This window comes from Bubalus bubalis, chromosome 3 (assembly GCF_019923935.1).
Source record: "Bubalus bubalis isolate 160015118507 breed Murrah chromosome 3, NDDB_SH_1, whole genome shotgun sequence".
Classification (NCBI taxonomy): domain Eukaryota; kingdom Metazoa; phylum Chordata; class Mammalia; order Artiodactyla; family Bovidae; genus Bubalus; species Bubalus bubalis.
The window spans coordinates 107,807,597-107,829,367 of record NC_059159.1 but is presented as its reverse complement, the minus strand read 5'-3'; the positions used below and the strand labels follow the sequence as shown (position 1 = coordinate 107,829,367).

Below are 21,771 nucleotides of genomic sequence, written 5' to 3'. Positions count from 1 at the left end.
GATGCTGAAGCTGAAACTCCAATACTTTGGCCACTTGATGCAAAGAACTGACTCCTTAGAAAAGACCCTGGTGCTCGGAAAGACTGAGGGCAGGAGGAGAATGGAACAACAGAGGATGAGATGGTTGGATGGCATCATGGACTCGATGGACTTCAGTTTGAGCAAGGTCTGGGAGTTGGTGAAGTACAGGGAAACCTGGCATGCTGCAGAGCATGGGGTCGCAGAGTCAGACATGACTGAGCAACTGAACTGAACTGAGGGCAGACACTGATGATCCACTGGGCACTGCTGGAACATTCTAGGGAACAGAGATCCTTCCTTTTTGAGCGTACAACCTAACTCTTCACAGAAAAGTGCTACAGCCAGGGATAGCGCAGCTCTTGCTCAAAAGCTTCCTTTCCTCTTCTCCCGAAGCTTGCAAAAGGACTCATTCCTGTATTTAAAGAGCAGAAGCAAACCAAACCATCATATATTTAACCCTTTTTTTCTATGCACAAAAGGTGGCTTTTATTTATGAAATACGCAGATTTGAGTCAGTGCCTTGAAACCTGCTTAATTCATGGTGTTACACTAAATGGTTTATAAATTACAGCACCCGAACTGACACAGACACAACCAAGGATACATTTATAATATAACTAAGTTATGAGTAAGCTGAATTTCCAACTCAACTAAAACATGTGCTGACTGTGTCAATTCATATTACAAAAAGCCCATAATGGAACCAAGACTCTTCTCCTTTCCTAAATTCAAGGTACTTCCAATTCCAATTTACACAAGCCTAAATTCCTAATTTTTTTTTTTATTTAAAACATATTTTAGCCTTTAAAGAGTGAATACAGGACTATAAGTTGATGCAACTTTTCTAGGAAGCAATTTGGCAATAAACACCAAGAGCCTTAAAAATGTTCCTCTGCTTTCATTCAGTAATTCCATTTCAGAGAAGCTATCTGCTGCAAAGGATTAAAATGCTGCTCATTGATATATTAATATAAAAATGGATTATATATAAAAAGGTGCATTTCATATTAAAAGAAAAAAAATGGAAATAATCCAAATGGCCAACAATAGAAGAACTATCTATTTAGGTAGCAATGGTCACAGCACATACTATGATTCTGCAATTATTATGTCCTCGTTTTCATGATCAGTAACTGAAATAAAAGATGCACTTTAACACAGAAAGTAACATAGAAATTCACCACTAAGCACCTCATTGATTGCAATGTCCTCCTTTTTATTAAATTATAAAACTGGCTGTCAATGTACACATTTTTGGAAATGCATTTTTCTGCTTTTGTGGAGCACATGATTTTAAACAGACAAAATATTTCTATATTAACTTCCCAGTCTTTGAGCTATTTTGCACCGGTAGCCAAACCACCAAGTATAGATATTATAATATACAGTCAGAATTTATGGAAAATATTACAAAGACAAATGCCTTAACAAGATGATAGTGCAGAGAAAACCATAGCTCTGAAACAGGTATAAAAATTTAGTCAAAATATTTTAGTCCATTATGGCTTTGCATAAAGCTTCAAAGGAAGAAAATTGAAGACACTTCTCATCAAAGGCACTTAAAGAAATGTAATAAAATACTTCTTTGAGTTTAGAGTCCGACAGTATTTTTTATTTATCTTTTTCACATTCTGTCTCTCACTGAAACAGTCCTGGAAGGCAGCTATTAATAAGGAAAAATTGTTATCATTTCTTAATATACATGTTAAAAATACGCAAACAGAATTAATACAGATTTTGGTCCATGGAAGCAGGTAACAGTATCAGACTGTAGTATTTCTCTTAATTCTGAGCCCAAAGCCCTCAATTCCCCAGACGCAGTCCCCTGGGCTACCCAGGAGGTGCCTTGCCATTGCCACTGTGCGCTGAAACTGGAAAGAGCCATCCTCCCTGTTTGGTGGGAATGCTGCTCTGAGGGAACGGCCACAGAGCACACAGGAGTCAAAACTCGGGCATTATAATTCTGTGTCCCGGTATCGGGAAGGCTGGCCGTAATAACCGCGCCTTGAGTGTTCTGACAGCTGCTGCCGGTATTCCTCCTCCTCAGCATCACTGCCATAGCTTCCTCTGGGATCCTGATAAAGTCTGGCAGGGCCTTTCTGTGGCTCGGGGGGCCTGGAACTAACAAAGAGAGAGGGTTACGTGTAGCCCAAAGCTCAGGCCTCCCTGCCCGTCTGTGCTGCATGCAGTGGGCAACTACTGCCCAGGACAGATGACTTACCTGAGTCACACTCTGCTGACAAACCAGGGCACTCCTGGCCCCGCTCCTAGTTCACAGAGTGGTGGAATAACAGAGTGGAGGATAGGAATAACAGGTCAAAGCCAATACCCACTCAAGTAGTGAGTGGGGAAGACAGACACATACTCTCTGACCTAAGAACCCTCCAGCCCGATGAGGGTGCCTTCCTGAGATCACTGGTTACAAGTTCACAAGCAGAGTGAGTTCTTCACCAGTTTTGGTCAATTCTACCAAGTCCCATCTGTTGCCAGGGGCCTCCTGGTCAGCTGTGCCACTATTTGATTGGTAAAGAAGAAACTTGCCTCTAGTTTTCTATTGCTGTAAAACTAGACTCTAGTTTCCAGTCAGAGTGGCTGCAAGAAAATGTGGTTTTGCTTCCTATTCACGGATGCAAGAAATGATGCAGTGTAAAACCTCAACAGGAAGACTCTGTGATAATCACTACTGCTTATGCAGCACTTTAAACAGAAGGCATCCTACCAACACCAGTCAACTGATGTTCCCTTTCCCTCAGACCACAGCTCACACACAGCCTGACTTTGCTACGTGACGCAAAAGGATTACTGAGCTTGTTGGCCAACAACTAGAAAATATAAACAATGAAACAACTGGCATCTAAACCCCAGGAATTTTGCTCATGAACTATCCTAACACAATTTAACGCATCTGTGGCTCCAATTGGATTTCCCTGGTGGCTCAGGAGTAAAGAATCCACCTGCAATGCAGAAGCTGCAGGGGATGTTGGTTTGATCCCTGGGTGGGAAAGATCCCCTGGAGGAGGGCATGGCAACCCACTCCAGTATTCTTGCATGGAGAATCCCATGAACAGAGGAGCCTGGTGGGCTACCGTTCATAGGGTTGCAAAGAGCTGGACATGACTGAAGCGACTTAGCATGCACACACATGGCTCCAATGGGTCTAATGGGACTGACTTGGATTGTCAGTGATTACACTGTGTTGGAGAAGGAAATGGCAACCCACTCCAGTATTCTTGCCTGGAGAACTCCACGGACAGAAAAGATAAGTCGGCTACAGTCCATGGGGTCGCAAAGGGTCAGACATGATTGGGCGACTAAACAACAACACTATGTTAGTTTTAGCATGCAATCAACACTACCATAAAACTTTGACTCTATGGTCTTTATAATTAAATTTGACTGATAAGTAAACAGTTTACCAGGAGAAATAAAAAAACAAACTTTCTTATTACTTTGAAATGTAGGTGAAAAAAAAAATTCTTAAGCATCAAAGTCCTACACAAGCCCCTTTTTTAGACCTATACCCTCAGAGCAGCCCTTACCTTGTGTACTGGGGTGAGCCAGGGTCCAGCTTGTGTGTTTTGATTGGAACTGCATAGATATCAGGATGCTTCTGAGCAATTTCAATCTGCAGAGATTACGGGGGTAAAAAAAAGAATAAGAGGGAAGGGATGAATGACTAGCCAGTCAGCTTGCTCATTTCCTGCTGCTTCCATTCTCCAATCGCATTTTAGCCAAGAAGAGGAAAAACAGAAGCAAACCTCTAGTTTCCAGAGTTGTATGTGATGCCTAGTGGTAAATGTCAAATAGGAAAAATGTTTAAAACTAATGAAAGTCTGCCACATGCTACAACATGGTTGAACTTTTAGGACACTATGCTAAGTGAAATAAATCAGCCACAAAAAAGACAAATATTGTATGATTCCACTTTTGTGAGGCTCCTGAGCTGTCAAATTCATAGAGACAGAAAACAGAACAGTGGTTAATGGGCTGGAGGAGGGGAAAATGAGGAATAATTAATATACACAGAGTTTTAGTTGGGGAGGATGACAAAACTCTAGAGACCAATGATAGAGATGGTTACACAAAAATGTGAACATATTAATGCCACCAAACACTTAAAAATGTTAAAGATGGTAAGTTCCGTGTATATTTTACTGCCAAAAGAAGCAAAAAAGAAAAAGAGTGTGGGTCATCTCTTGCCTTCTGAGATATCCCACACTCTGTCCAAAGTGTGTGCTTCTCCCAGGGCCACTCTTGAGGGCCACACTTTTGAGACAGACTGCATTCTGTCTGTGGAATGTATCTCTCTAAATACATCCACTTTGTTACTAATTACTTTGTCTCTCACTGAATTCTTTCTGCAATAAGACAAAGAACCTGAGTTCCAATAAGTCCTGACACCAGGAACTAAGGCCCCCTCCCAGTTGGAGGATGGAATTATGTGGACCCTCCTGACTTCAATCAACTACAGCCTGGACTCTGTCAACCTCTGTTCCGATTCCATGCTGAAGTCTTCTCTGCTCAAGCCCCCTTATGAACATGCACATAGCCTTAGTCTTAAACCTCCCTGAATTCGCAGTTCAGAGACTGCTTTGGGAAAAGATCCCTTGTGTTCTCCTTACTTGCTGCAGGTAATAAATCCTTCTTTTTCCCTACCTTCCCCCTCTAAAAAAGAAAAAGGCTCAGAAGCACTGCAATTGTGACAAATTTAAATGAAGAAAACTCCCATAACCACTGGGCCGAAACGCTCCAGAAACCTTTACTTAACAAATGTTACAGTGAAAAACAATGTGGAAGAGGCCACAGATTCTCTTGTCACGCTTTCCTATTCCAGAACCCAATATAAAGTTCTGAAGCACAAAGAGCAGAATCCTATTCACCTGCAATGTCAGGTTTTCTTGACTGGAAGAAAAAGGGATGTGCTAACAGCTGGCAATCTGAAAATGACACACCCATAGCATGTGCCTTTGTACCACGCACATCAACACACCCTTTCATGTTTGCGGCAGTGGCAAAAGGACTGTAAATCACTACACTGCAATGCAACTGCTTTAAAATTCTTACTGTTGACACACTAACATGACCCAGTGATTGAAAACAATTACCCTTGCATTCTGTGCTTCTTGGAGCTCTTGCATTCTCTGTAACTTTGCCTTGTGATCCATCTTCTCAAATATTTTTACTTTGCCCAGGACAGATTTGGGAGCATTGTGCTGCTCCTCACTGCCCTCTCCGGTCTCCTCACTCTCTGGGGGAGGGACGGGAGTGGAGGGCTTCAGTACAGGCCGTCCAAAAGTGGGTTTCGCTGCAATAGGAGGAGGACAACCTTTGGTAGATGCCCCTGGAATTTCGTTACCAGCAGCGGCTGAGGGGTTTGACTTGTATTCATAAGATCTGGAGAAGTCAAAAGATTCTTCTCTGTTTTGGGTTTTGGCCTGCAGAGAGCAATGACATAGTTTTAACCTTGAGCTTTCCGTTTATTTTCAAATCTCTATTAGTGATTTAATACACTCCATTTCCTGATCAGTTTCCAAAGGTGGTCAACAAATTCCACTCCAACAAGGAATCAAATACGACAAGGTACATGGCCAAGATCTGGCATCCAAAGCCCTACCTCACTCCTTACAGAAGAGTATTAAGTGCTTGAGGAAACCAAGAGGGTGCTGGGAGGCCTGTAAGTGCTAGAGGTGGATCAGACCTAACTCTGTCCTAGAGGAGATTTGAATCTTAGAGAGGACCTCAGAACAAGTCAGGCTTCAGGATGGAAGAGTGGCTCCTGAGTTCACACCATGCTGAGGGGACGTGCCTTGGCCCAGAGGTCCACCCAGAAGTGAGGAGACTTGGGGTGGGGAGAGGTAAAGGAGAATATCATGCTGATGGCCACTTTGTCTTCATACTTCCATCCTAGGCCACTTGTAAACTTTCACTCGTCTATATTATTAGGTCACCAATTACCTCTAAGAGCTCACAATGAGTTATTACTTTCTTCCTATCTAAAGCACTGAGTTAGGAAGAGAAACTTTACTGGGTTCTAAGGGAAAGCCACAGTTATAGCTGTGATTCAGAGAGGGTGAAAAATCATATGACGTGTGTCCTCACATTGATTTTTTTCTGGACAATGGTTTACTTAAAAAATAAACTGTCCTCATAACGAGAGGCATTGTAAACAACAGTGGTGATTGTTTTCTTTAGCAAGTCATCAGGAAGGATTTTTTCATGTGCATCTAAATCAGATTGTGGGCAGAAAAATTTAATTGGATAGAAGAAAAACAGATTCTATGACAGGTGATTCCGGGCATGCAGTATTCATCCAACTTTTATTCTTTCTACATAAACAAACAAACAAATAAAAAACAAAAGGAAACAAACACTAACAGTCCTAAAACTGCACCCTCTTCTAAAACTGCCTTTCCATTTTACGTTTTTGCCATTTCTTAATTTTTTGGATTCACCCAGAAGATAGGCTCCAGTGGAGAACCCAGTTGGTCAAAACCATAATCCAGTGCCATCTGACTGCGCATGCTCTGCCCTGGCTACGCTGGAGCTCCAGGTGAGCTCAATGTGTTTCTTCCTCCTTCCCATCCTGGGCTTCCCAGCCACGTACCTTGGGCGGCTCTGGCTTGAATGTCGGGGGCGGGCTATTGTCCCTAAGTTGATCTCTGCTAGCAGCCCTCCTCATCTGAGCTCGTGGCTCTGGGCTGGGTTTCCTTATGCTCTACAAGACATAAAGGTTCATTCACAACAAGAATATCCCAGCAGGAAGAAGAGAGCATTGGTCTTCTTTGCTGGAGTTCTTCGAACTTGTGGGAATTAAGATGTTAAGGTTCCTAGTGTGCATAAGTTGAGCTACTGACCCAGTGCTTCTTTACTGAAAAGGCAGATACCTGGTATACGCTCCCATTAGCAAGTGTTTAAGGAACATTTTTTCCAAAACTAGCTGCATCTCTCCCTTTACAGTAAGAAAACAAGAGGTTTTTGTAAAGTTTTGTCACTAACAGCTGTTAGTATTTTATTCTTTTTTTTTCTTTCGTTTTTGGCCGCACCATGTGGCATCCATCATGCTCGTTTCCCACATCCCCTGAAGTGGAAGTGTGGAGTCTTAACTACCTGACCACCAGCTATTAACATTTTAAAGCATTAGCTCAACTGTATCTGCAGACATTCATGAGTTAATTTACTTTTTATGACTTGTCTGACAGTATATACTAATTTTTTTTTGTCATGGTGAATTGTTCCTCCTTTCAACTTACATATTTGGTCCTTCTATATTGTAAAAAACAAAATTCACTGAAACAACCTAAACTGCTGAAGAGAAGTCCACAGAAATCCAAATATATGGAGAATTTTGTCTGCAAAGGTCATTATCCCAGTGTCCTCTGAGGTGCAACCAATAACTGCTCTGGTCCTAACTTAGTGCTAGCAATGTGATTTCTAGAATCACAGAAGCAGTCTATTCACTGGCCAGTGGATGCATAGTACGTGAGATCAGACATATAATTAATCAATAAACTCAATTAAAAAACTGAAATACAAGAGAGAAGGAAACTGATGGGGAAACACTCAGGAGTTTTGGCAAGATTAGAAAGGTTAAAGGTAGGGTGGAGAAGAAAAAGCACAGATACCTAAGAGTACAGAGAGAGACCTAATCAAAGGTTACAAGTAAATACAACAATATTGTATTTAAAAACAATGCCCCAGTGGTAATTTGGACAGCTGGTCTCACATCATGACATCATGCCCAGGGGCATCTGTAGGGTGAGTGCTGATCACTCAACCTCTTCCAGCACTTGGTTCCTGTCCCACTCCCCTCTGGACCATATCCACAATCACACAGGCATTAGCTTGGAATGAGAGGCTCCCTAGACATCAACCACTCCAACCCTTAGGAATACCTGCCTCAGCACCCTGAACGAGCTGTTGGCCAGAGCAATTCGCGTGAAACACCAGAACCTCCTGTTCCTGCCCAGGCCTGCCTCGCCTCACCTCCTCATGCTGCACCGGCTCCGAGGAGCGGGTGATGGAAGACACCAGCGGCTCCTCAGCTGGCTCATCCAGCTCATTGTCAGTGTAGGCGCCTCCTTCACCGTCGGTGTCTTCAAAGTCACTGATGAGGCGGCTGTCACAACTCAGATAGTCCGCGCCCATGGCGGTTAAGTAGGACATGCGGTCTTCGGGATCATCATCCATCCCTTCCATCTAGAGGAATTTGTTTCGGAGGGTCAGTGGGATCTGACATGGCTCCTGGGAGTGAGGACTCAAGAAAATTCCCAAGGGCACAGCCAAGGGACTGAAACCTTGACTTGTTGGAGAAAAGGAAGTTCACCTTTATCTTCCTGAAATCACTTGGCTTTAAATGACTATGTAAATTTCTGTGTCGAGACTTAAATTAGAAACCCTCCACCCTATCTCTCCTTGCCACCATCCATCAAGCTTCCTCACATTGTGCGCTTTTCTTCCAGAATCTGGCTCCCCTCCAGTTTTTTCTGTTGACCTGGTCTCCCAGGGATAAGTGCATGCTGTCTGGAGCTGTATGCCTCTCCACTCACCCATGAGATTCTCAGATCCTTGAAGGCAGAAGCTCCATCATGCTCAGCCTGTTCTCACCACGGAGGCTAACACAGAGCCGCAGTGGGCATAAGCAGTCAGTACACGCTAGATACTCTGACTGAACATGCAGTTCCTCAAGGGCGGGGCTAGGACTCAACCATTAACTGGTAATAGAGGCACTTAGGCAACAAAATCATACCTTGAATGTCTCACAAACGACCTCAATTCAGCTGGACCACAGAATACCAGCGCCAAGGGCTCCTAGTACCACAGGGAATTCTATAATTTCTCTGCTTCCTTCCTGCAGTAGGGCTGTGTGAGAACTTCCTCCACAGATGAGAAGTGAGCCAAGGTTAGGAGCCTGTACCAGATTCTAGCGCTCTCTCATCACCTACTCAAAACCCTAGAACTCATCCTCTGCCAACCTTCTTTCTAACACAACAATTCCAATTCCATTAGCTTTTCTTCCTTCTATTAATTTTTAACTATGTTCTCCACGCCCTCAACCTAACCCCTCATCTCCACTCTGGGTTCCCCAGGTCCTTGGTAATAAGCTGTGGAGTTCAGCACAAGGTCTTGTAAGCTCTGATTAGTGTGCTTGGAGGACAACACTAGTTACTACATTAAAAGCAAAAGGGAAGTGAATGTAGGGCTGCATATATCCCATTCTGCTTTTCTTGTAAAAGTCCCTTCGTTTTGTTACTTTTCCAGAGAATTTACAAATTTTTGAACAATTGAAGCATAATGTTGAGATTACTCGAAATGTGCATGGTTTTACTACATTCACTACCCTCTTGAGAAAAAAATTCAGACCACAGACTCTCACCTCACAGCAGAGCATCTGTGTCGCCTACCTTTCCTTCAGAGACCCAGACTGCTTCGCCTTGCTGATGCTGAATCGTGTCTTTCAAGCTGCCAAACCAGCTGTCGTTGGCTGAATTGAGGTTGATTGTGGCTACAGAAATGTAAACCAAAAGGTGTGCCTCAATTTCACGTTTATTAGAAAACTTATTGGACATAACTTACTCTAACTTGTCATATTTCAATTAAAACTTTAGCAAATGGAAGAGAAAGCTGGCACATATTTGAACACTATTCTTTCAATTGAATATAATTAAAGCTATTACCATCTATCTGTTGAAGTCTGCATTATAGGTGGATCTCATAAAACTAAAAATGGATTTATGTTTATTTTTCAGAAAAGCTACCTTTAAAAAATATGTTTTTAAGAGATGAATTTGAGTCAGTTGTAGTAAGGTGGATCAACCTAGAGCCTGTTATACAGGGTGAAGTAAGTCAGAGAGAGAAGAACAAATATCACATATTAACGCATGTATACGGAATCTAGAAAAATAGTACTGATGAACCTATTTGCAAGGAAGGAATGGTGACGCAGATGTAAAGAACAGACTTGTCAACACAGGAGGGGAAGAAGAGGGTAGGATGAATTGAGAAAGTAGCATAGACATATATACACTATCATGTGTAAAACAGATAGCTAGGGAGAAGCTGCTCTGTGACATAGGGAGCCCAGCATGGCACTCTGATGACCTAGAGCAGGTGGGATAGGAAAGGGGGAAGAAGGATCAAGAGGGACAGTGTGTGTGTGTGTGTGTGTGTGTGTGTGTGTGTGTATACACACATATATATATATAAAATCATAACTGATTCATGTTGTATGGCAGAAACCAACTCAACACTGTAAAGCAATTTTCTTCCAATTAAAAAATAAATTTAAAAAATACATTTTTAAAGAGTGTGCTTTCAGGGGCAACAATAACTCATCTAAATAAAATATAAAAGTACATATTTAAAAAATCAATATATAGACATGAACAGTAAAAGAAAAATATATACCAATGTACTGTTTATCTCCAATAAAAAACTAAATGTATGTCATTTTGATAGGCTTAAACATTTCAGAATATAGATACAGACTAACCAAACTCTACAGGTGTGTGTATTCACGGGACATACATTTTCTATTCTGAACAAAATGCTTCCTACGTAACAGCACTTACTAGGACTGACCAAGCACTTTCCTAAATACGTTACATGGATTAGTTCATTTTATGCTTAAACAAACCTTGCAAGGTGGGTGTTGCTATCATCCCCATTCTATAGATAAAAAACTGAGACACAGCAGTGAAAGTAACTAGTCTAAGGCCTCACACCAAGCAAGTGGAAAAGCCTGGATGCAAACTCAGAAGTCTGCTTTTAGAGCTTATGGCTTCAGCCACTGCGTGACTCAGCCCATCTGAAACATGAATTTGGAGCACCAGGATAAAATACCAACCAGTAAAATACATGTGATCATTTTTCAGCAATACTTTGGACCAAAAATGATCAAACTCCAGGTAAATCAGTACTTTTTAGAGCTATATCATCATGGCCTATTATTAAGCCCATTATGTGTCACCCAAAAGAAAACTGGATCTTGTCGCTGAAAGTTGTTGGGCAGCCTGCTCCACCTATCTTGAAGTCTGCATACTTCTCTATAAATAACTCCAAAGAACCAGAAAGCAAATTCTGTAAGCAATTTTGCTTCAAGATTTTCTTCCCAGTAACATACAGCATTCTTTCCTTTAAAAAGTCCCAACGTTGACCTTGGAAAATCCTGAACAAGCTGACAATTTCCTGGGCTATTAATTATTTATAGTATTAGAATAAACCGATACCTTGGACAACTAAAAGAAAATCAACCTTGTTTCCTTTAACTTTTGTACCCTTACCGTATGTGCGTTAGTCGCTTAGTAGTGTTCGACTCTTTGTAACCCCATGGACTGCAGTCTGCCAGACTTCTCTGTCCATGGACTTCTCCGGGCAAGAATACTGGAGTGGGTTCATTCCCAACCCAGGGATCAAACTTACATCGCCAGCATCTCGTACATTGGCAGGCCAGTTCTTTACCACCAGCGCCATCTGGGAAGCCTTATCACAGTACCTTGTAAAGATTACTATCCTCTTGGTAACAGAAGTGACATTGGGCACCCCAGGGACAAAATGAGTGATCTCCACTAAATGTACACAGAATGTCCAACTACCTTTTTGAGCTTTATGCAGAAGTAGTCTAAGATGAGTAAAGTTTGTATTTATCAGGAGGAAAATCTAAAATTAAAAGGGCCATTTGTGAAATGCAGAAAGTATGTTCATGCCCCCTGATAAAATGAAACAAGCCAGAAGCCTCTAACTGAATTCATACTGAAGTCTAGTGCATGGAAAAAAAGAAAAAACAGTAATTTCTAACTGAGTTGGTGGCATTCAGATCATGCACTTTACCTCTCTTTAAGAGGTGGGAGCACAGCCATGATGGTGCCCTCCTTTCTCTTAGAATCAAGTTCCTTTGGTTTACTGTTGACTTTTGCTCTTTAGGTTTCTCAGATTCTTTGACTACAAGCCATTAGGTTAACTCCTGTCATTTCCAACCTCTGGATTAAACTCATGCTTCCTTGGACAGACTAAATACATCTCTCAAACTCCAGAAGGTGAAATACTGGAAGGAGCTTCCTTCAGCCTCCATCACGGCTGGGAGTCCTGGCCTTCTGAGGGCATTCATTGGCAGCCCAGGCACGGGTGCCCTCGGCGCTACTTCTCCTTCCACAACCAAGGAGGCTGGGAAGCACGAGAGCAACAGCACAAGGTGACAAAGGCGCACGGGAGGCTGGAGGGTGAGGAGTCAGAAGTGACTGTAACGGGAGGAGGCTTCTCCTCAGGGCGATAGAGCAGTTCCAGATTGGTGGTGGTGACGGCTATACATCTCTGAATATACTAAAAACTACTGAACTGCATGCTTAAGTCGGGTGAATTATAGGGTATATAAATTAAATTTCAAAAATGCTATTCAGGGCTACCATTTAGAAGGACTCTAAATGGACAGGCATCAACCAAGGTGCCCAGCCAGGGACAGTGGCAACTTCCATCTGCTTCCTGTGGTCCTCAGTGTCCCTACATATCCTCGGGAAATCAAAAACTGCCTAGTGCAGTTTGGGTATTTTTAACTGGTACAAGATTCACTCCTCCCCACTAGGCTTTCTCAAACACTGTATTATGGAAATGAAAAATGTTTACAATATGTAACAATTAAAGATTTTGAAAAAGTATAAAATAGTATCACTAATGAATAGCATTTATTCAGTATTTCCAAAGTCTTAGGACTGCACTGTACATTGATTGTAAATTAATGTAATTAAACTAATGATCTGTAAGTTACAAATTTCACATTAATGAAATCTGGGAAACTGAGAAAAGTGCTGGACCATCCTGTGGTACTTTAAAAATCCCACAATTTCACACAAAGGATGGCTCTGCATGGATCTCTAAGTCTACAATTCCATTTCTGTGGTCTTTAAATCACAAACTGAGTGCTTCAGCAAAACATGTTCAACAACTCCAAGAAAATATGTAATGTAAACTTCATGTTTTAAAAAATAATTTTTGTAACATGTGCATGCAAAATGTATTATTCTACAGTAACTTTTTTAAAGTGATGGGGGAAGGTTGGGAAGCCTAACATTTTAATTTACATTGACAAGTTAACTTGCTTTTGGGCAAATCTCAGAATAATGTTTCCCTTGTCATCTGTGCATTACTGAGAAGTACCCTGAATGTGCAAGAAGAGTCATTTTGCTTTAATTTTTTTAATTTTTATTTTTTAGGTAAAAGGTATTTGATTATATTGTAAAAATAGTAATGGATATATGTTAAAAAACAAAAGACAAAATAATTTATACCTTTCAAAAATGAGCAAGACATAATATTAAGCATAACAGCACAAAAAAAGTAAATCAACAAAAACTAGCAATGCTAGTTTTTCTTGTAACCAGCTACTATTAATATCATACTAAGCCCTGATTTGTCCTACATCTGAAATACTAACAATTTATCATGACACTGTACAGATCTTCAGTTCTCCTACTCAATCACTTTTATACATAGTAACTTCCAGGAGAGTCATTTTATTTTATTTTATTTTTAGGAGAGTCATTTTAATACTGTCAAATTTAAATACTCATCTACGGAAAATGGGATTTTCTCGTTACTGTGCAACAAGGAAAAAAGAAAGATATTCATTGAGTTAATCCACCTGCAACATAAGCCTTGATTTTGAGTTACTGTTCATCACAGTAGCTCTATTTTTCCCCACTTATTAATTCATTGTGTGTGTGAGGGCATTGCTTGATGACTATTGTCATTGATGTAAATCTGATTTTTGTTGCTTAGTTGTTGTTCTGTTAGTAGCTCAGTTGTGTCCAACTCTTTGTGACCCCATGGACTGTAGCCTACCAGGCTCCTCTGTTCATGGGATTTCTCAGGCATGAATACTGGAGCAGGTTGCCATTTCCTCCTCCAGGGGAATCTTCCTGACCCAGGGATCAAACTTGCATCTCTTGCATTTCCTGCATTAGCAGGCAGATTCTTTACCACTGGCACCACCTGGGAAGCCCCTATTAATTCATTTAAAGGCCATAAATGCTGTTAATTTAAAGTCATTAAAAAAAAAAACCAACAACTCTGGATTCTGGCCTTGGCATACACCATCAAGTCACAACCTGGCCAGGTTGAGACACAGGGCATATAAAGTGCTCAGTGGAGCCATCCACGGAGTTTCAAGAGTTAAACTAAGCAGTCAGGAAAAGGCCAGAAAGGGCCATCCTTTTTTAAGTTACTCAGCACCCTGCTCTACCCATCCTGAAGACTGAGTCAGCAAATGAAGCTGACTCAAAGGCAGACCAATGAAGTGGCCAGCGTCTAGCCTCCCTCAGCCTGACTCTTCCTCTACAACTTATTATTTCCCTGGATGCTATCTCAGATCCTCACATGAATCCCAAACTCAACTCTCTGAGGGACACTCCTAGCCATTCAATGGACTTACACAAAAGTAAGGAGGTGGGGAGAAATGAAGTGGGCATAGATTTAACATCAGTCACAATCACATGGACCTCAAATTCAATGAATTATCTGTTAAATGGAGGAATGGCAACATAAGACCCCATTCAGCATTAGGATAATACGTCTGTGCTGTGAAGTATATAGAATATTGGACACACAGTCAGAGACACCACAGTGTTAGTCTGGGCTCGGCCATACACTAATGTGTGATCATGCAGAAATCACCTGGTCTTTCCTATGGCCTAATAAGACAGCACCCGTGAAAGGCTGTACCACTGTTAGCTATTGCTATAATAAAAACAGTAATGATAATATTAATTACAGTAGTAGTAGTAAAACAAAGGAAAGATCACATATGAACATGCCAAAAACACAAGCTTACTCTTGACTCTACATTCACAAGAATCCAGTTTATGAAGCACCACTTCCTTCTTTGCCTTTGGTTAGATGACCTCTCAGTTAGAGCACTTCACCATAGTGGTAAGTAGTCATCTCACTCTTTAATAAGAAAAGCCAGTAACAATAAAACAAGGGTCTAATGTAGACATTCATTCACACTCTCCCCTTCCCTTCCCTTCCCAGTGTCAAATAAGTTAAAAGTGGCATAGGTTGATGATGACTGGTGCTGAACTCAGTTTAGTCGCTAAGTTGTGTCCGACTCTTTTGACCCCATGGACTGTAGCCCACCAGGCTCCCTTGTCCATGAGATTCTCCAGGCAAGAATACTGGAGTGGGTTGCCATTTCCTTCTTCAGGGGATCTTCCTGACCCAGGAATCAAACGCGGGTCTCCTGCATTGCAGGCAGATTCTTTCCCAACTGAGCTATAAGGGAAGCCCGAACTCACAGAGCTATCATTCTCCTAAGGATATTAATTATATCCACACAATTGCTCCATGTGGCTTCCATAAAACTGCATGACCAAAAACTTCATGCAACCCTTTTAAACCCTTAATTATACCACATTCACAGAACTAGTTGTTTTTTTTAGGCAGTGCACACAGCCAGTTACTAAAAAGGTCACATTCTTAAATCATTTTACTTTCATGAATAATAGCAGCAGTAGGTCTTCATTTCAGGAATTTTAAAAAATATCCTATTATGGAAAACTTTAGACATACAAAAGTGGAGAGAAGAATATACATCATGAATGCATCACCCAGCTTCAACAACTATCAACTCTTGGCCAGTCTGGTCTATAGCCACACTAACTCTCCTCACGGAAGATTATTTAAGCAAATCCCAGACACGATATTAGGTCATCCATAAATACTCTTATTTACCATATATGCCTAAAAATGAGAACTTCTAAAAAAAAAAAACCTAACATAATCACAATATCATTTTCACCTTAAAAACAGGAGTAATAAATTCTTAATATCATCTAATACCCAGAATAGTCCAGGCTATTTCAGAGACATTTTAAAATAATGAAACCAAGTGCCTATCACCTTGTAAGTCAGCGTACGCATGGATGGTAAGAAGAGAAGAATGACACAGCCCATGCCAGACATGCGTACTCGGTGCTATGCCAGGCTTAATCACTAGCCTTGTAGTCCCACCCCAAAATTTGAACCTCATCAAAATGACCAGGTATTGTGTATTATGGATCTTTATGATCATGTTCAAACAGTCAAACTTACAAAGTTAAATATACAAACACCATAAGTCTAGTATACTCACTTTATAGGATTAGTTCCTTTTTGAGGAGTCATAAACAGAATTTCAGATAACTATTTTCCATTCAGATTATTTTCCTATTCCTTCCATCCTACAGTTCCTCATTCCTTACTTTTGAGCAAAGAGTACATTTTACATTTCACTTACCTGTGAAAAGATGTGCACAAGTTTTTTTAAGCTTGTTGGCTTGATCAAATAACTTCCGAGAACTTTTGTTGGACGATGGATTCAACCTCTGTCTCATAGTTTTGACACCTTGCCTAGAGTCTGGGTTGAAAAAGATCACAATCGGGAACCACTGAGTATAGTTCAGCAGGTCCACAGCCTTAGGAGTTACATCCAGGAGTGCGTGCTTGTCCTGTTAGAAATGGGGGAAAAGGTGACGTAAATGGGTAAAAGCCAAATAGCATCAAAGAGTTTGTGTTAATAAGTAAAGGTTGCATCAGATAAAATGTGTCCATGTAAATCACAAAGCTGAAAACGTTTCCCTTCACATTAGGTCCACTTTAATATTACCAATCTATGAGAACTTCTGAGAAAATCAATTAACAAGTTTTTGGTATAATGCTCAAACTCCAAGAGAATCAATACTTTGGTTCACAGAACATCAACTGATTGTCACACAATGAAACAGCTTACATTTATATTCAGCTTACTAACATTTAATAATTATTAAAATACAGACTCTATTCTTAAAAACACTGCAGCAAACCATGACCCTATTCTTTCCAACAGCGTGGCCTTCAGGTGACTTTTCTTACCTGTTCAATAATTTGTCTCACGGTATTTAACCGCACCACCCCGGTGGATTTCTCAGATCCTGCGTCTCTTGGTTCCGTTTCTGCAAAGGAAAAAAAATAAAGCAGGGAGCAGGGAGGTGGGGAATGAATAAAATTTTAGAAATCAGTGACAACCAAGTACCACCCTCCTAGCATCAACTGGGACAAGAAACCTGACATTCATTGTCTCCTAATAAGAGGCAATGGGAAGGACCAAGACTACCTGTTTCACCAAAATCTAACCAAGGGAAACAGACCAGGCCAACAGGAGCATCCTATGAGACAAATGGCTTGGACTGTTCAAAATATCATGCCACAAAATAATTTAGAAAAAGGAGAAGATCAGAAAAGATAAAAATCAAAAGTACTGCATTCTGAACTTAAAGAAACAACAGTAATTACCTTGAAAGGCATAATTGGGATAACTGATAAAATTTGAAAAAGGGACTATATACAAAATAACATTATTGTATCCATGTTAAATTTCCTGGTTGTGATAATGGTATTATGGTTGTACAGGAGGAGAATTAGGAGATTCACAGAGGTAGGAAGTGTTATAATGCCTACAACTTAAACTTTCAAATATGTCAGCGAAACTATAACAAGTGTGTGTGTATATGTGTGTGTCTATGGGGGACGAATATAGATGGCAAATGTTACCTGGTGACAAGTGATTCCAGGGGAAGGGTATGTGGGTGTTTATTATTTGTTCTTCAGGTTAGAGATTTTCCTAAATAAAAGTTGAGGGAGGAAAAAGTATCACTGACAGACTTACTAGCAGTTTGGAACAGGTCAGGCAAGTCATTTGCCAACTTCTCCAGGGCTATATCTGCTATGGGGCCGAATAAGACGACAGGTCTCTTGAAACCAGCTGAAATGAGAAAAGAAAAAGCCATGAAATTAGATGTAAAATAAGCTAGAAGGATATATTTTATAAAATGAGGAATATGGCCAATATTTTATAATAACTACAAATGAAGTATAATCTTTAAAGACTGTACACCTGTAATTTTATACATAATATTGTACAGCAACTATACTTCAATTAACAAAAAAGAAAAGCCATGAAGACACCTCCAAGTCTTTAGCTGTTAAGAAACAAAAGTATTCAACTGAGACTCAACGCAGCCGAATTAGTTCATTAATTAAAAAAAAAAAACACTTAAAAAAAAAAAAAAAATTACAGTTAGGAGAAGAATACTGCTCTCGTTAATCCTATTCAGCTTTTGCAAGATGTTCTAGTCGGCTACATTAAGTAAACATATATTTTAAACATCATAAATAAATAAAAGAAAACTGCAAATATAAGAAATAAAATTCTCATTATTTATAATTAAAAAAAAAAAAAAAGAAAGAAACAAAAGTATTTTACAGAGTATTGATAACAAAATAGTGGACTTCCCAGGTGGTGCTCGTGGTAACGAATCTACCTGCCAATGCAGGAGACACAGGAAAGCCGAGTTTGATTCTTGGGTTGGGAATATCCCCTGGAGAAGGAAATGGCAACCCATTCCAGTATTCTTGCCCAGAGAATACCATGGACAGAGGAGCCTGGCAGGATACAGTTCATGGGGCCGCAGAGTCAGACATGACTGAACAACTGAGCACACACATTGATAACACAACCAAATAAAAGAAACTGTGTGTTCTTCCATCTCCAATTCAGCCCAGCTCTTTTCTGAAGAATAAAAGCTCTCTCTTTTATTTTGGTTCATTCCCCTCACTATTACTAAACTTTGCTCTATAGAATATATAAAAACTTCTGAATGATAGTATTAAAATAAAAAATAACAAAGGTTGTAGAAATACAAGTTTGCACAGTTCAGTTTTTTCTAAGTCTTATTTCATGCTGAAAATATGACTCCAACTGTCAGCTCACTTGGCCTAAGTGATATAGATAAATTGGAACATGACCATTAAAGTTTAAAAATGAAGAAAAACTGGCTCTGAGCCCAGTCAGATCATTTCCTGGCCCACATGGATCCCTCACCTTCTCGAAGCAAAACCCTCTCGTAAGCTGGGAACTTGGTGCTGACTGTCACGGCAGCGGTCAGGTCCTCCCGACTCTTCCGTAGGTTCTTCTTCACACCTGATCTCTGGCCACGCATCCTCCAGAAGTCTGCCCTGTCCCCGGTGGTGTCTCTCTGGGCATTCTGAACGCTGGCCATTTGTTCCGCTCTGAGAGAAGAAGCCAGAGGAAGTAAAGTTCTGAAGTCAGGAAATGCGCAAATGTGAGAGTCACTAACTAAATCCAGTCACTCTCACTTATGGACTTGGATCAGAGAAGAGGCAGCGTGACAATGAGCAATGCCAGGAGTAAGAAACACAGGTGCTTTCTCATCCGGATGGAGGCAGAGAAAAGCTGGGTGCACATGAAATCTACCAGAAGTAGCTCAGTAATATAAACATGCTGACATGGCTTGTTCTGCTTAGGCTGGTGTACAGACATGCCCTGTCTTACTCTGCTTTATCATACTCTGCAGACACTACATTTTTTTTTTTTTTTTTACAAATTATAAAGATATATGGCAACTCTGCATCAAGCAAGTCTATTGGTGCTGCTGGTCTATTCCCAGCAGCATCCACTCGCTTTGTGCCTCTGTGTCACAGTTTCTCTCAAAATTTCAAACTCTCCACCAGCAAAAAGCACTATGAATCATGGAAGGTTCAGAAGATGGTTAGCATTTTGGGGCACTAAAGTATTTTTAATTAGGGTATATACCTTGTTTTTTAATAGACATAATGCTACTGTACAATTAATAGACTTAATAGTATAATATAAACATAACTCCTATATGCACCGGGAAACCAAAAAAATTGTGTGCCTTGCTTCATTACAATATTTGTTTCATTGTGGTGGTTTGGAACCAAACTCACCATCTCTCCCAGGTCTCTTCATAAATGAGAAGCAGATGAGGGGAGAGGTCATGATGGCAAAGGACGAAGTCATATGGGGCTTCCTTTACGTGGGGGTGTTGTTTATGTGTAGGGGGGAATCTTAGGGGGTCGTGTGGAATCGTGTGGTCTCAGATACCTGCTTTTGTTGGGGATTAAGCCTTTCTCCAGTTCGTTCCCGATCCTCACAGCCAGCCAGTGGCCCAGTTTGCCGTCATAGAGTGTATCCACCACACGGAAGACCTCCCCTCTGGTGAAGGCCAGGCTCTGTGGAGTTTCCTTCTCACATTCAAAGTGGCTTCTTATAAAAAATGAATCCCCTCTGCCACAAGCCAGTATGTCTCTATACACTGAAAGACAAAAGCATCGTTTCATGCGGTGCTCAGCCTGGCCAGGGGTCTTTCCTGGAGCGGTTATCGGGTTCTCTGAGCTCTGATCACCCTCTTTACCTTCCACGCATTTAGTGAACTCAGCACACAGGCCCCATGGTAACCATAGCTCAAACAGGAAGAAGGACAAGTAACTAAGTTCATGACTTTTGCTGTGATTGTTAATTTTCTGTATCAACAGGCCATGCGATGCACAGTATTTGGTCAAACATTATTCTGACTGTGTCTGTTGGGGGTGTTTCTGGATGAGCTAACAGTAACACATAGACTGAGTAAAGCAGACTGCCCTCCCTCATGTGGGTGGCTTCAGCTAGTCTGTTGAACGTTTGAACAGAACAGAAAGGTAAATCTTTCTCTGAGTAAGAGATAATGAATTCTTTTTGCTTTCAAGGTGTGACATGAGCTTTTTTCCTGCTTGCAGACTCAGATACACTGGCTCTTCCTGGATCTTGAGCCAGTCCACCTTTGGACAACAACTACACAATCAGCTCTCTTGGTTCTCAAGCCTCTGGACTTGGACTGGAAGTAAACCATCAGCTCTCTTGGGGTCTCCACCTCACCAGCTCACCCTGCAGATTTTGGGACTTGCCAGGTACCATGAACATATGTGCCAAGTCCTCATAATAAGCAGCTCTTTCTCTGTGTGCCATTTTGTCTGGAGAACCCTGACTAATACAGGTGCCAATGAACCCTCTGAAGCAGACAAGAAGATTCTATTAACTTCCATTTTACAGATGACAAAAAGACCTGGACAGGTAAATCAACTTGTCAGACTGATAAGGGTTAATATGCGGGCTGACTTGCAGGTGTGGCCTCTGCGTCTGTCATACAGAAAACCTCAATCATAACTTCAGGCAGTAATTAAGGAACGATCCCTGTCCAGAAAAGCAGTTTTATTCCAAAATCACACAACTAGTAAAGTTCTTTCAGTGGGTGCAGAGAAAACATTTCTGTAGGAAGTCAAATGCCACCCAAATTCTTTCCACATATCTATGACCTAGAGTTAGGTCAATTTTTTAACACTCAGATTTGCCTATTCTGGTCCCAAGCTACCTCCCTCCCCTACTGCCCACTGAACTCAAAACCAAACTTGCTCACCATCAGCTCGGCTCTGAGCTAAAATGGTCACCGTTTCACCTTTGGGGATTTCTAACAGGTAGAGAACAGCATCCTCCCGAACGAGTCCTCTGAAATCCTGTGTGTTCACCTGATAGAGGAGGGGCAAACAGAAAAAAAGCAAGAGAAAATAAGAAGGTGTTTCTTAAAAGGTGCTCCCTGAGCTTCTGATCTGTTTTCATCAGGGCCTGCCTATGTACAGACGCATACATCAGGGCCCCACAAGAAGCCGTTGGTGCCCTGCTGAGGCCCGCCAAGCACCCCGCCTGGACTGTGGGCACCGCCACACCCTCCTGTTCCCCACACTGCCCACCACCCCTCAGGAATGTGTCATTCCACCAAAGACTCGTCACTGGATCGGGTGAGGATTTCTAGGAGTGTGTCAGTCTCCCTCTCTTCTTTGAGTCTCCTGCGCAGGTGGCCAGCGAGGTAATGTACCATTATGAATCCAATAACT

General features: G+C 41.2%; 1 protein-coding gene across 10 annotated transcripts in view; it reads right to left on the bottom strand.

The window, feature by feature from the left end:
• Nucleotides 1–1,216: 1,216 nt before the first annotated feature.
• The window catches only part of TJP2 (tight junction protein 2), a 128,872-nt gene continuing 108,317 nt past the window's right edge, over nucleotides 1,217–21,771 (bottom strand). For 4 of the 10 annotated variants that reach the window (XM_044939935.2, XM_044939934.2, XM_044939933.2 and 1 more), the window contains exons 12-23: nucleotides 21,297–21,405; nucleotides 19,949–20,159; nucleotides 18,905–19,092; nucleotides 17,690–17,785; nucleotides 16,897–16,976; nucleotides 16,283–16,493; nucleotides 9,423–9,523; nucleotides 8,005–8,217; nucleotides 6,626–6,736; nucleotides 5,127–5,456; nucleotides 3,561–3,646; nucleotides 1,217–2,142 (exon numbers count right to left, since the gene is read on the bottom strand). In XM_044939935.2, the coding sequence (XP_044795870.2) occupies nucleotides 1,977–2,142; nucleotides 3,561–3,646; nucleotides 5,127–5,456; nucleotides 6,626–6,736; nucleotides 8,005–8,217; nucleotides 9,423–9,523; nucleotides 16,283–16,493; nucleotides 16,897–16,976; nucleotides 17,690–17,785; nucleotides 18,905–19,092; nucleotides 19,949–20,159; nucleotides 21,297–21,405 (1,902 nt within the window). In that variant the 3' untranslated portion in view covers nucleotides 1,217–1,976. The remainder of the gene's footprint in view (nucleotides 2,143–3,560; nucleotides 3,647–5,126; nucleotides 5,457–6,625; nucleotides 6,737–8,004; nucleotides 8,218–9,422; nucleotides 9,524–16,282; nucleotides 16,494–16,896; nucleotides 16,977–17,689; nucleotides 17,786–18,904; nucleotides 19,093–19,948; nucleotides 20,160–21,296; nucleotides 21,406–21,771) is intronic. The other 6 variants (XM_045165058.1, XM_044939937.2, XM_044939936.2 and 3 more) reach the window with 2 other exon arrangements.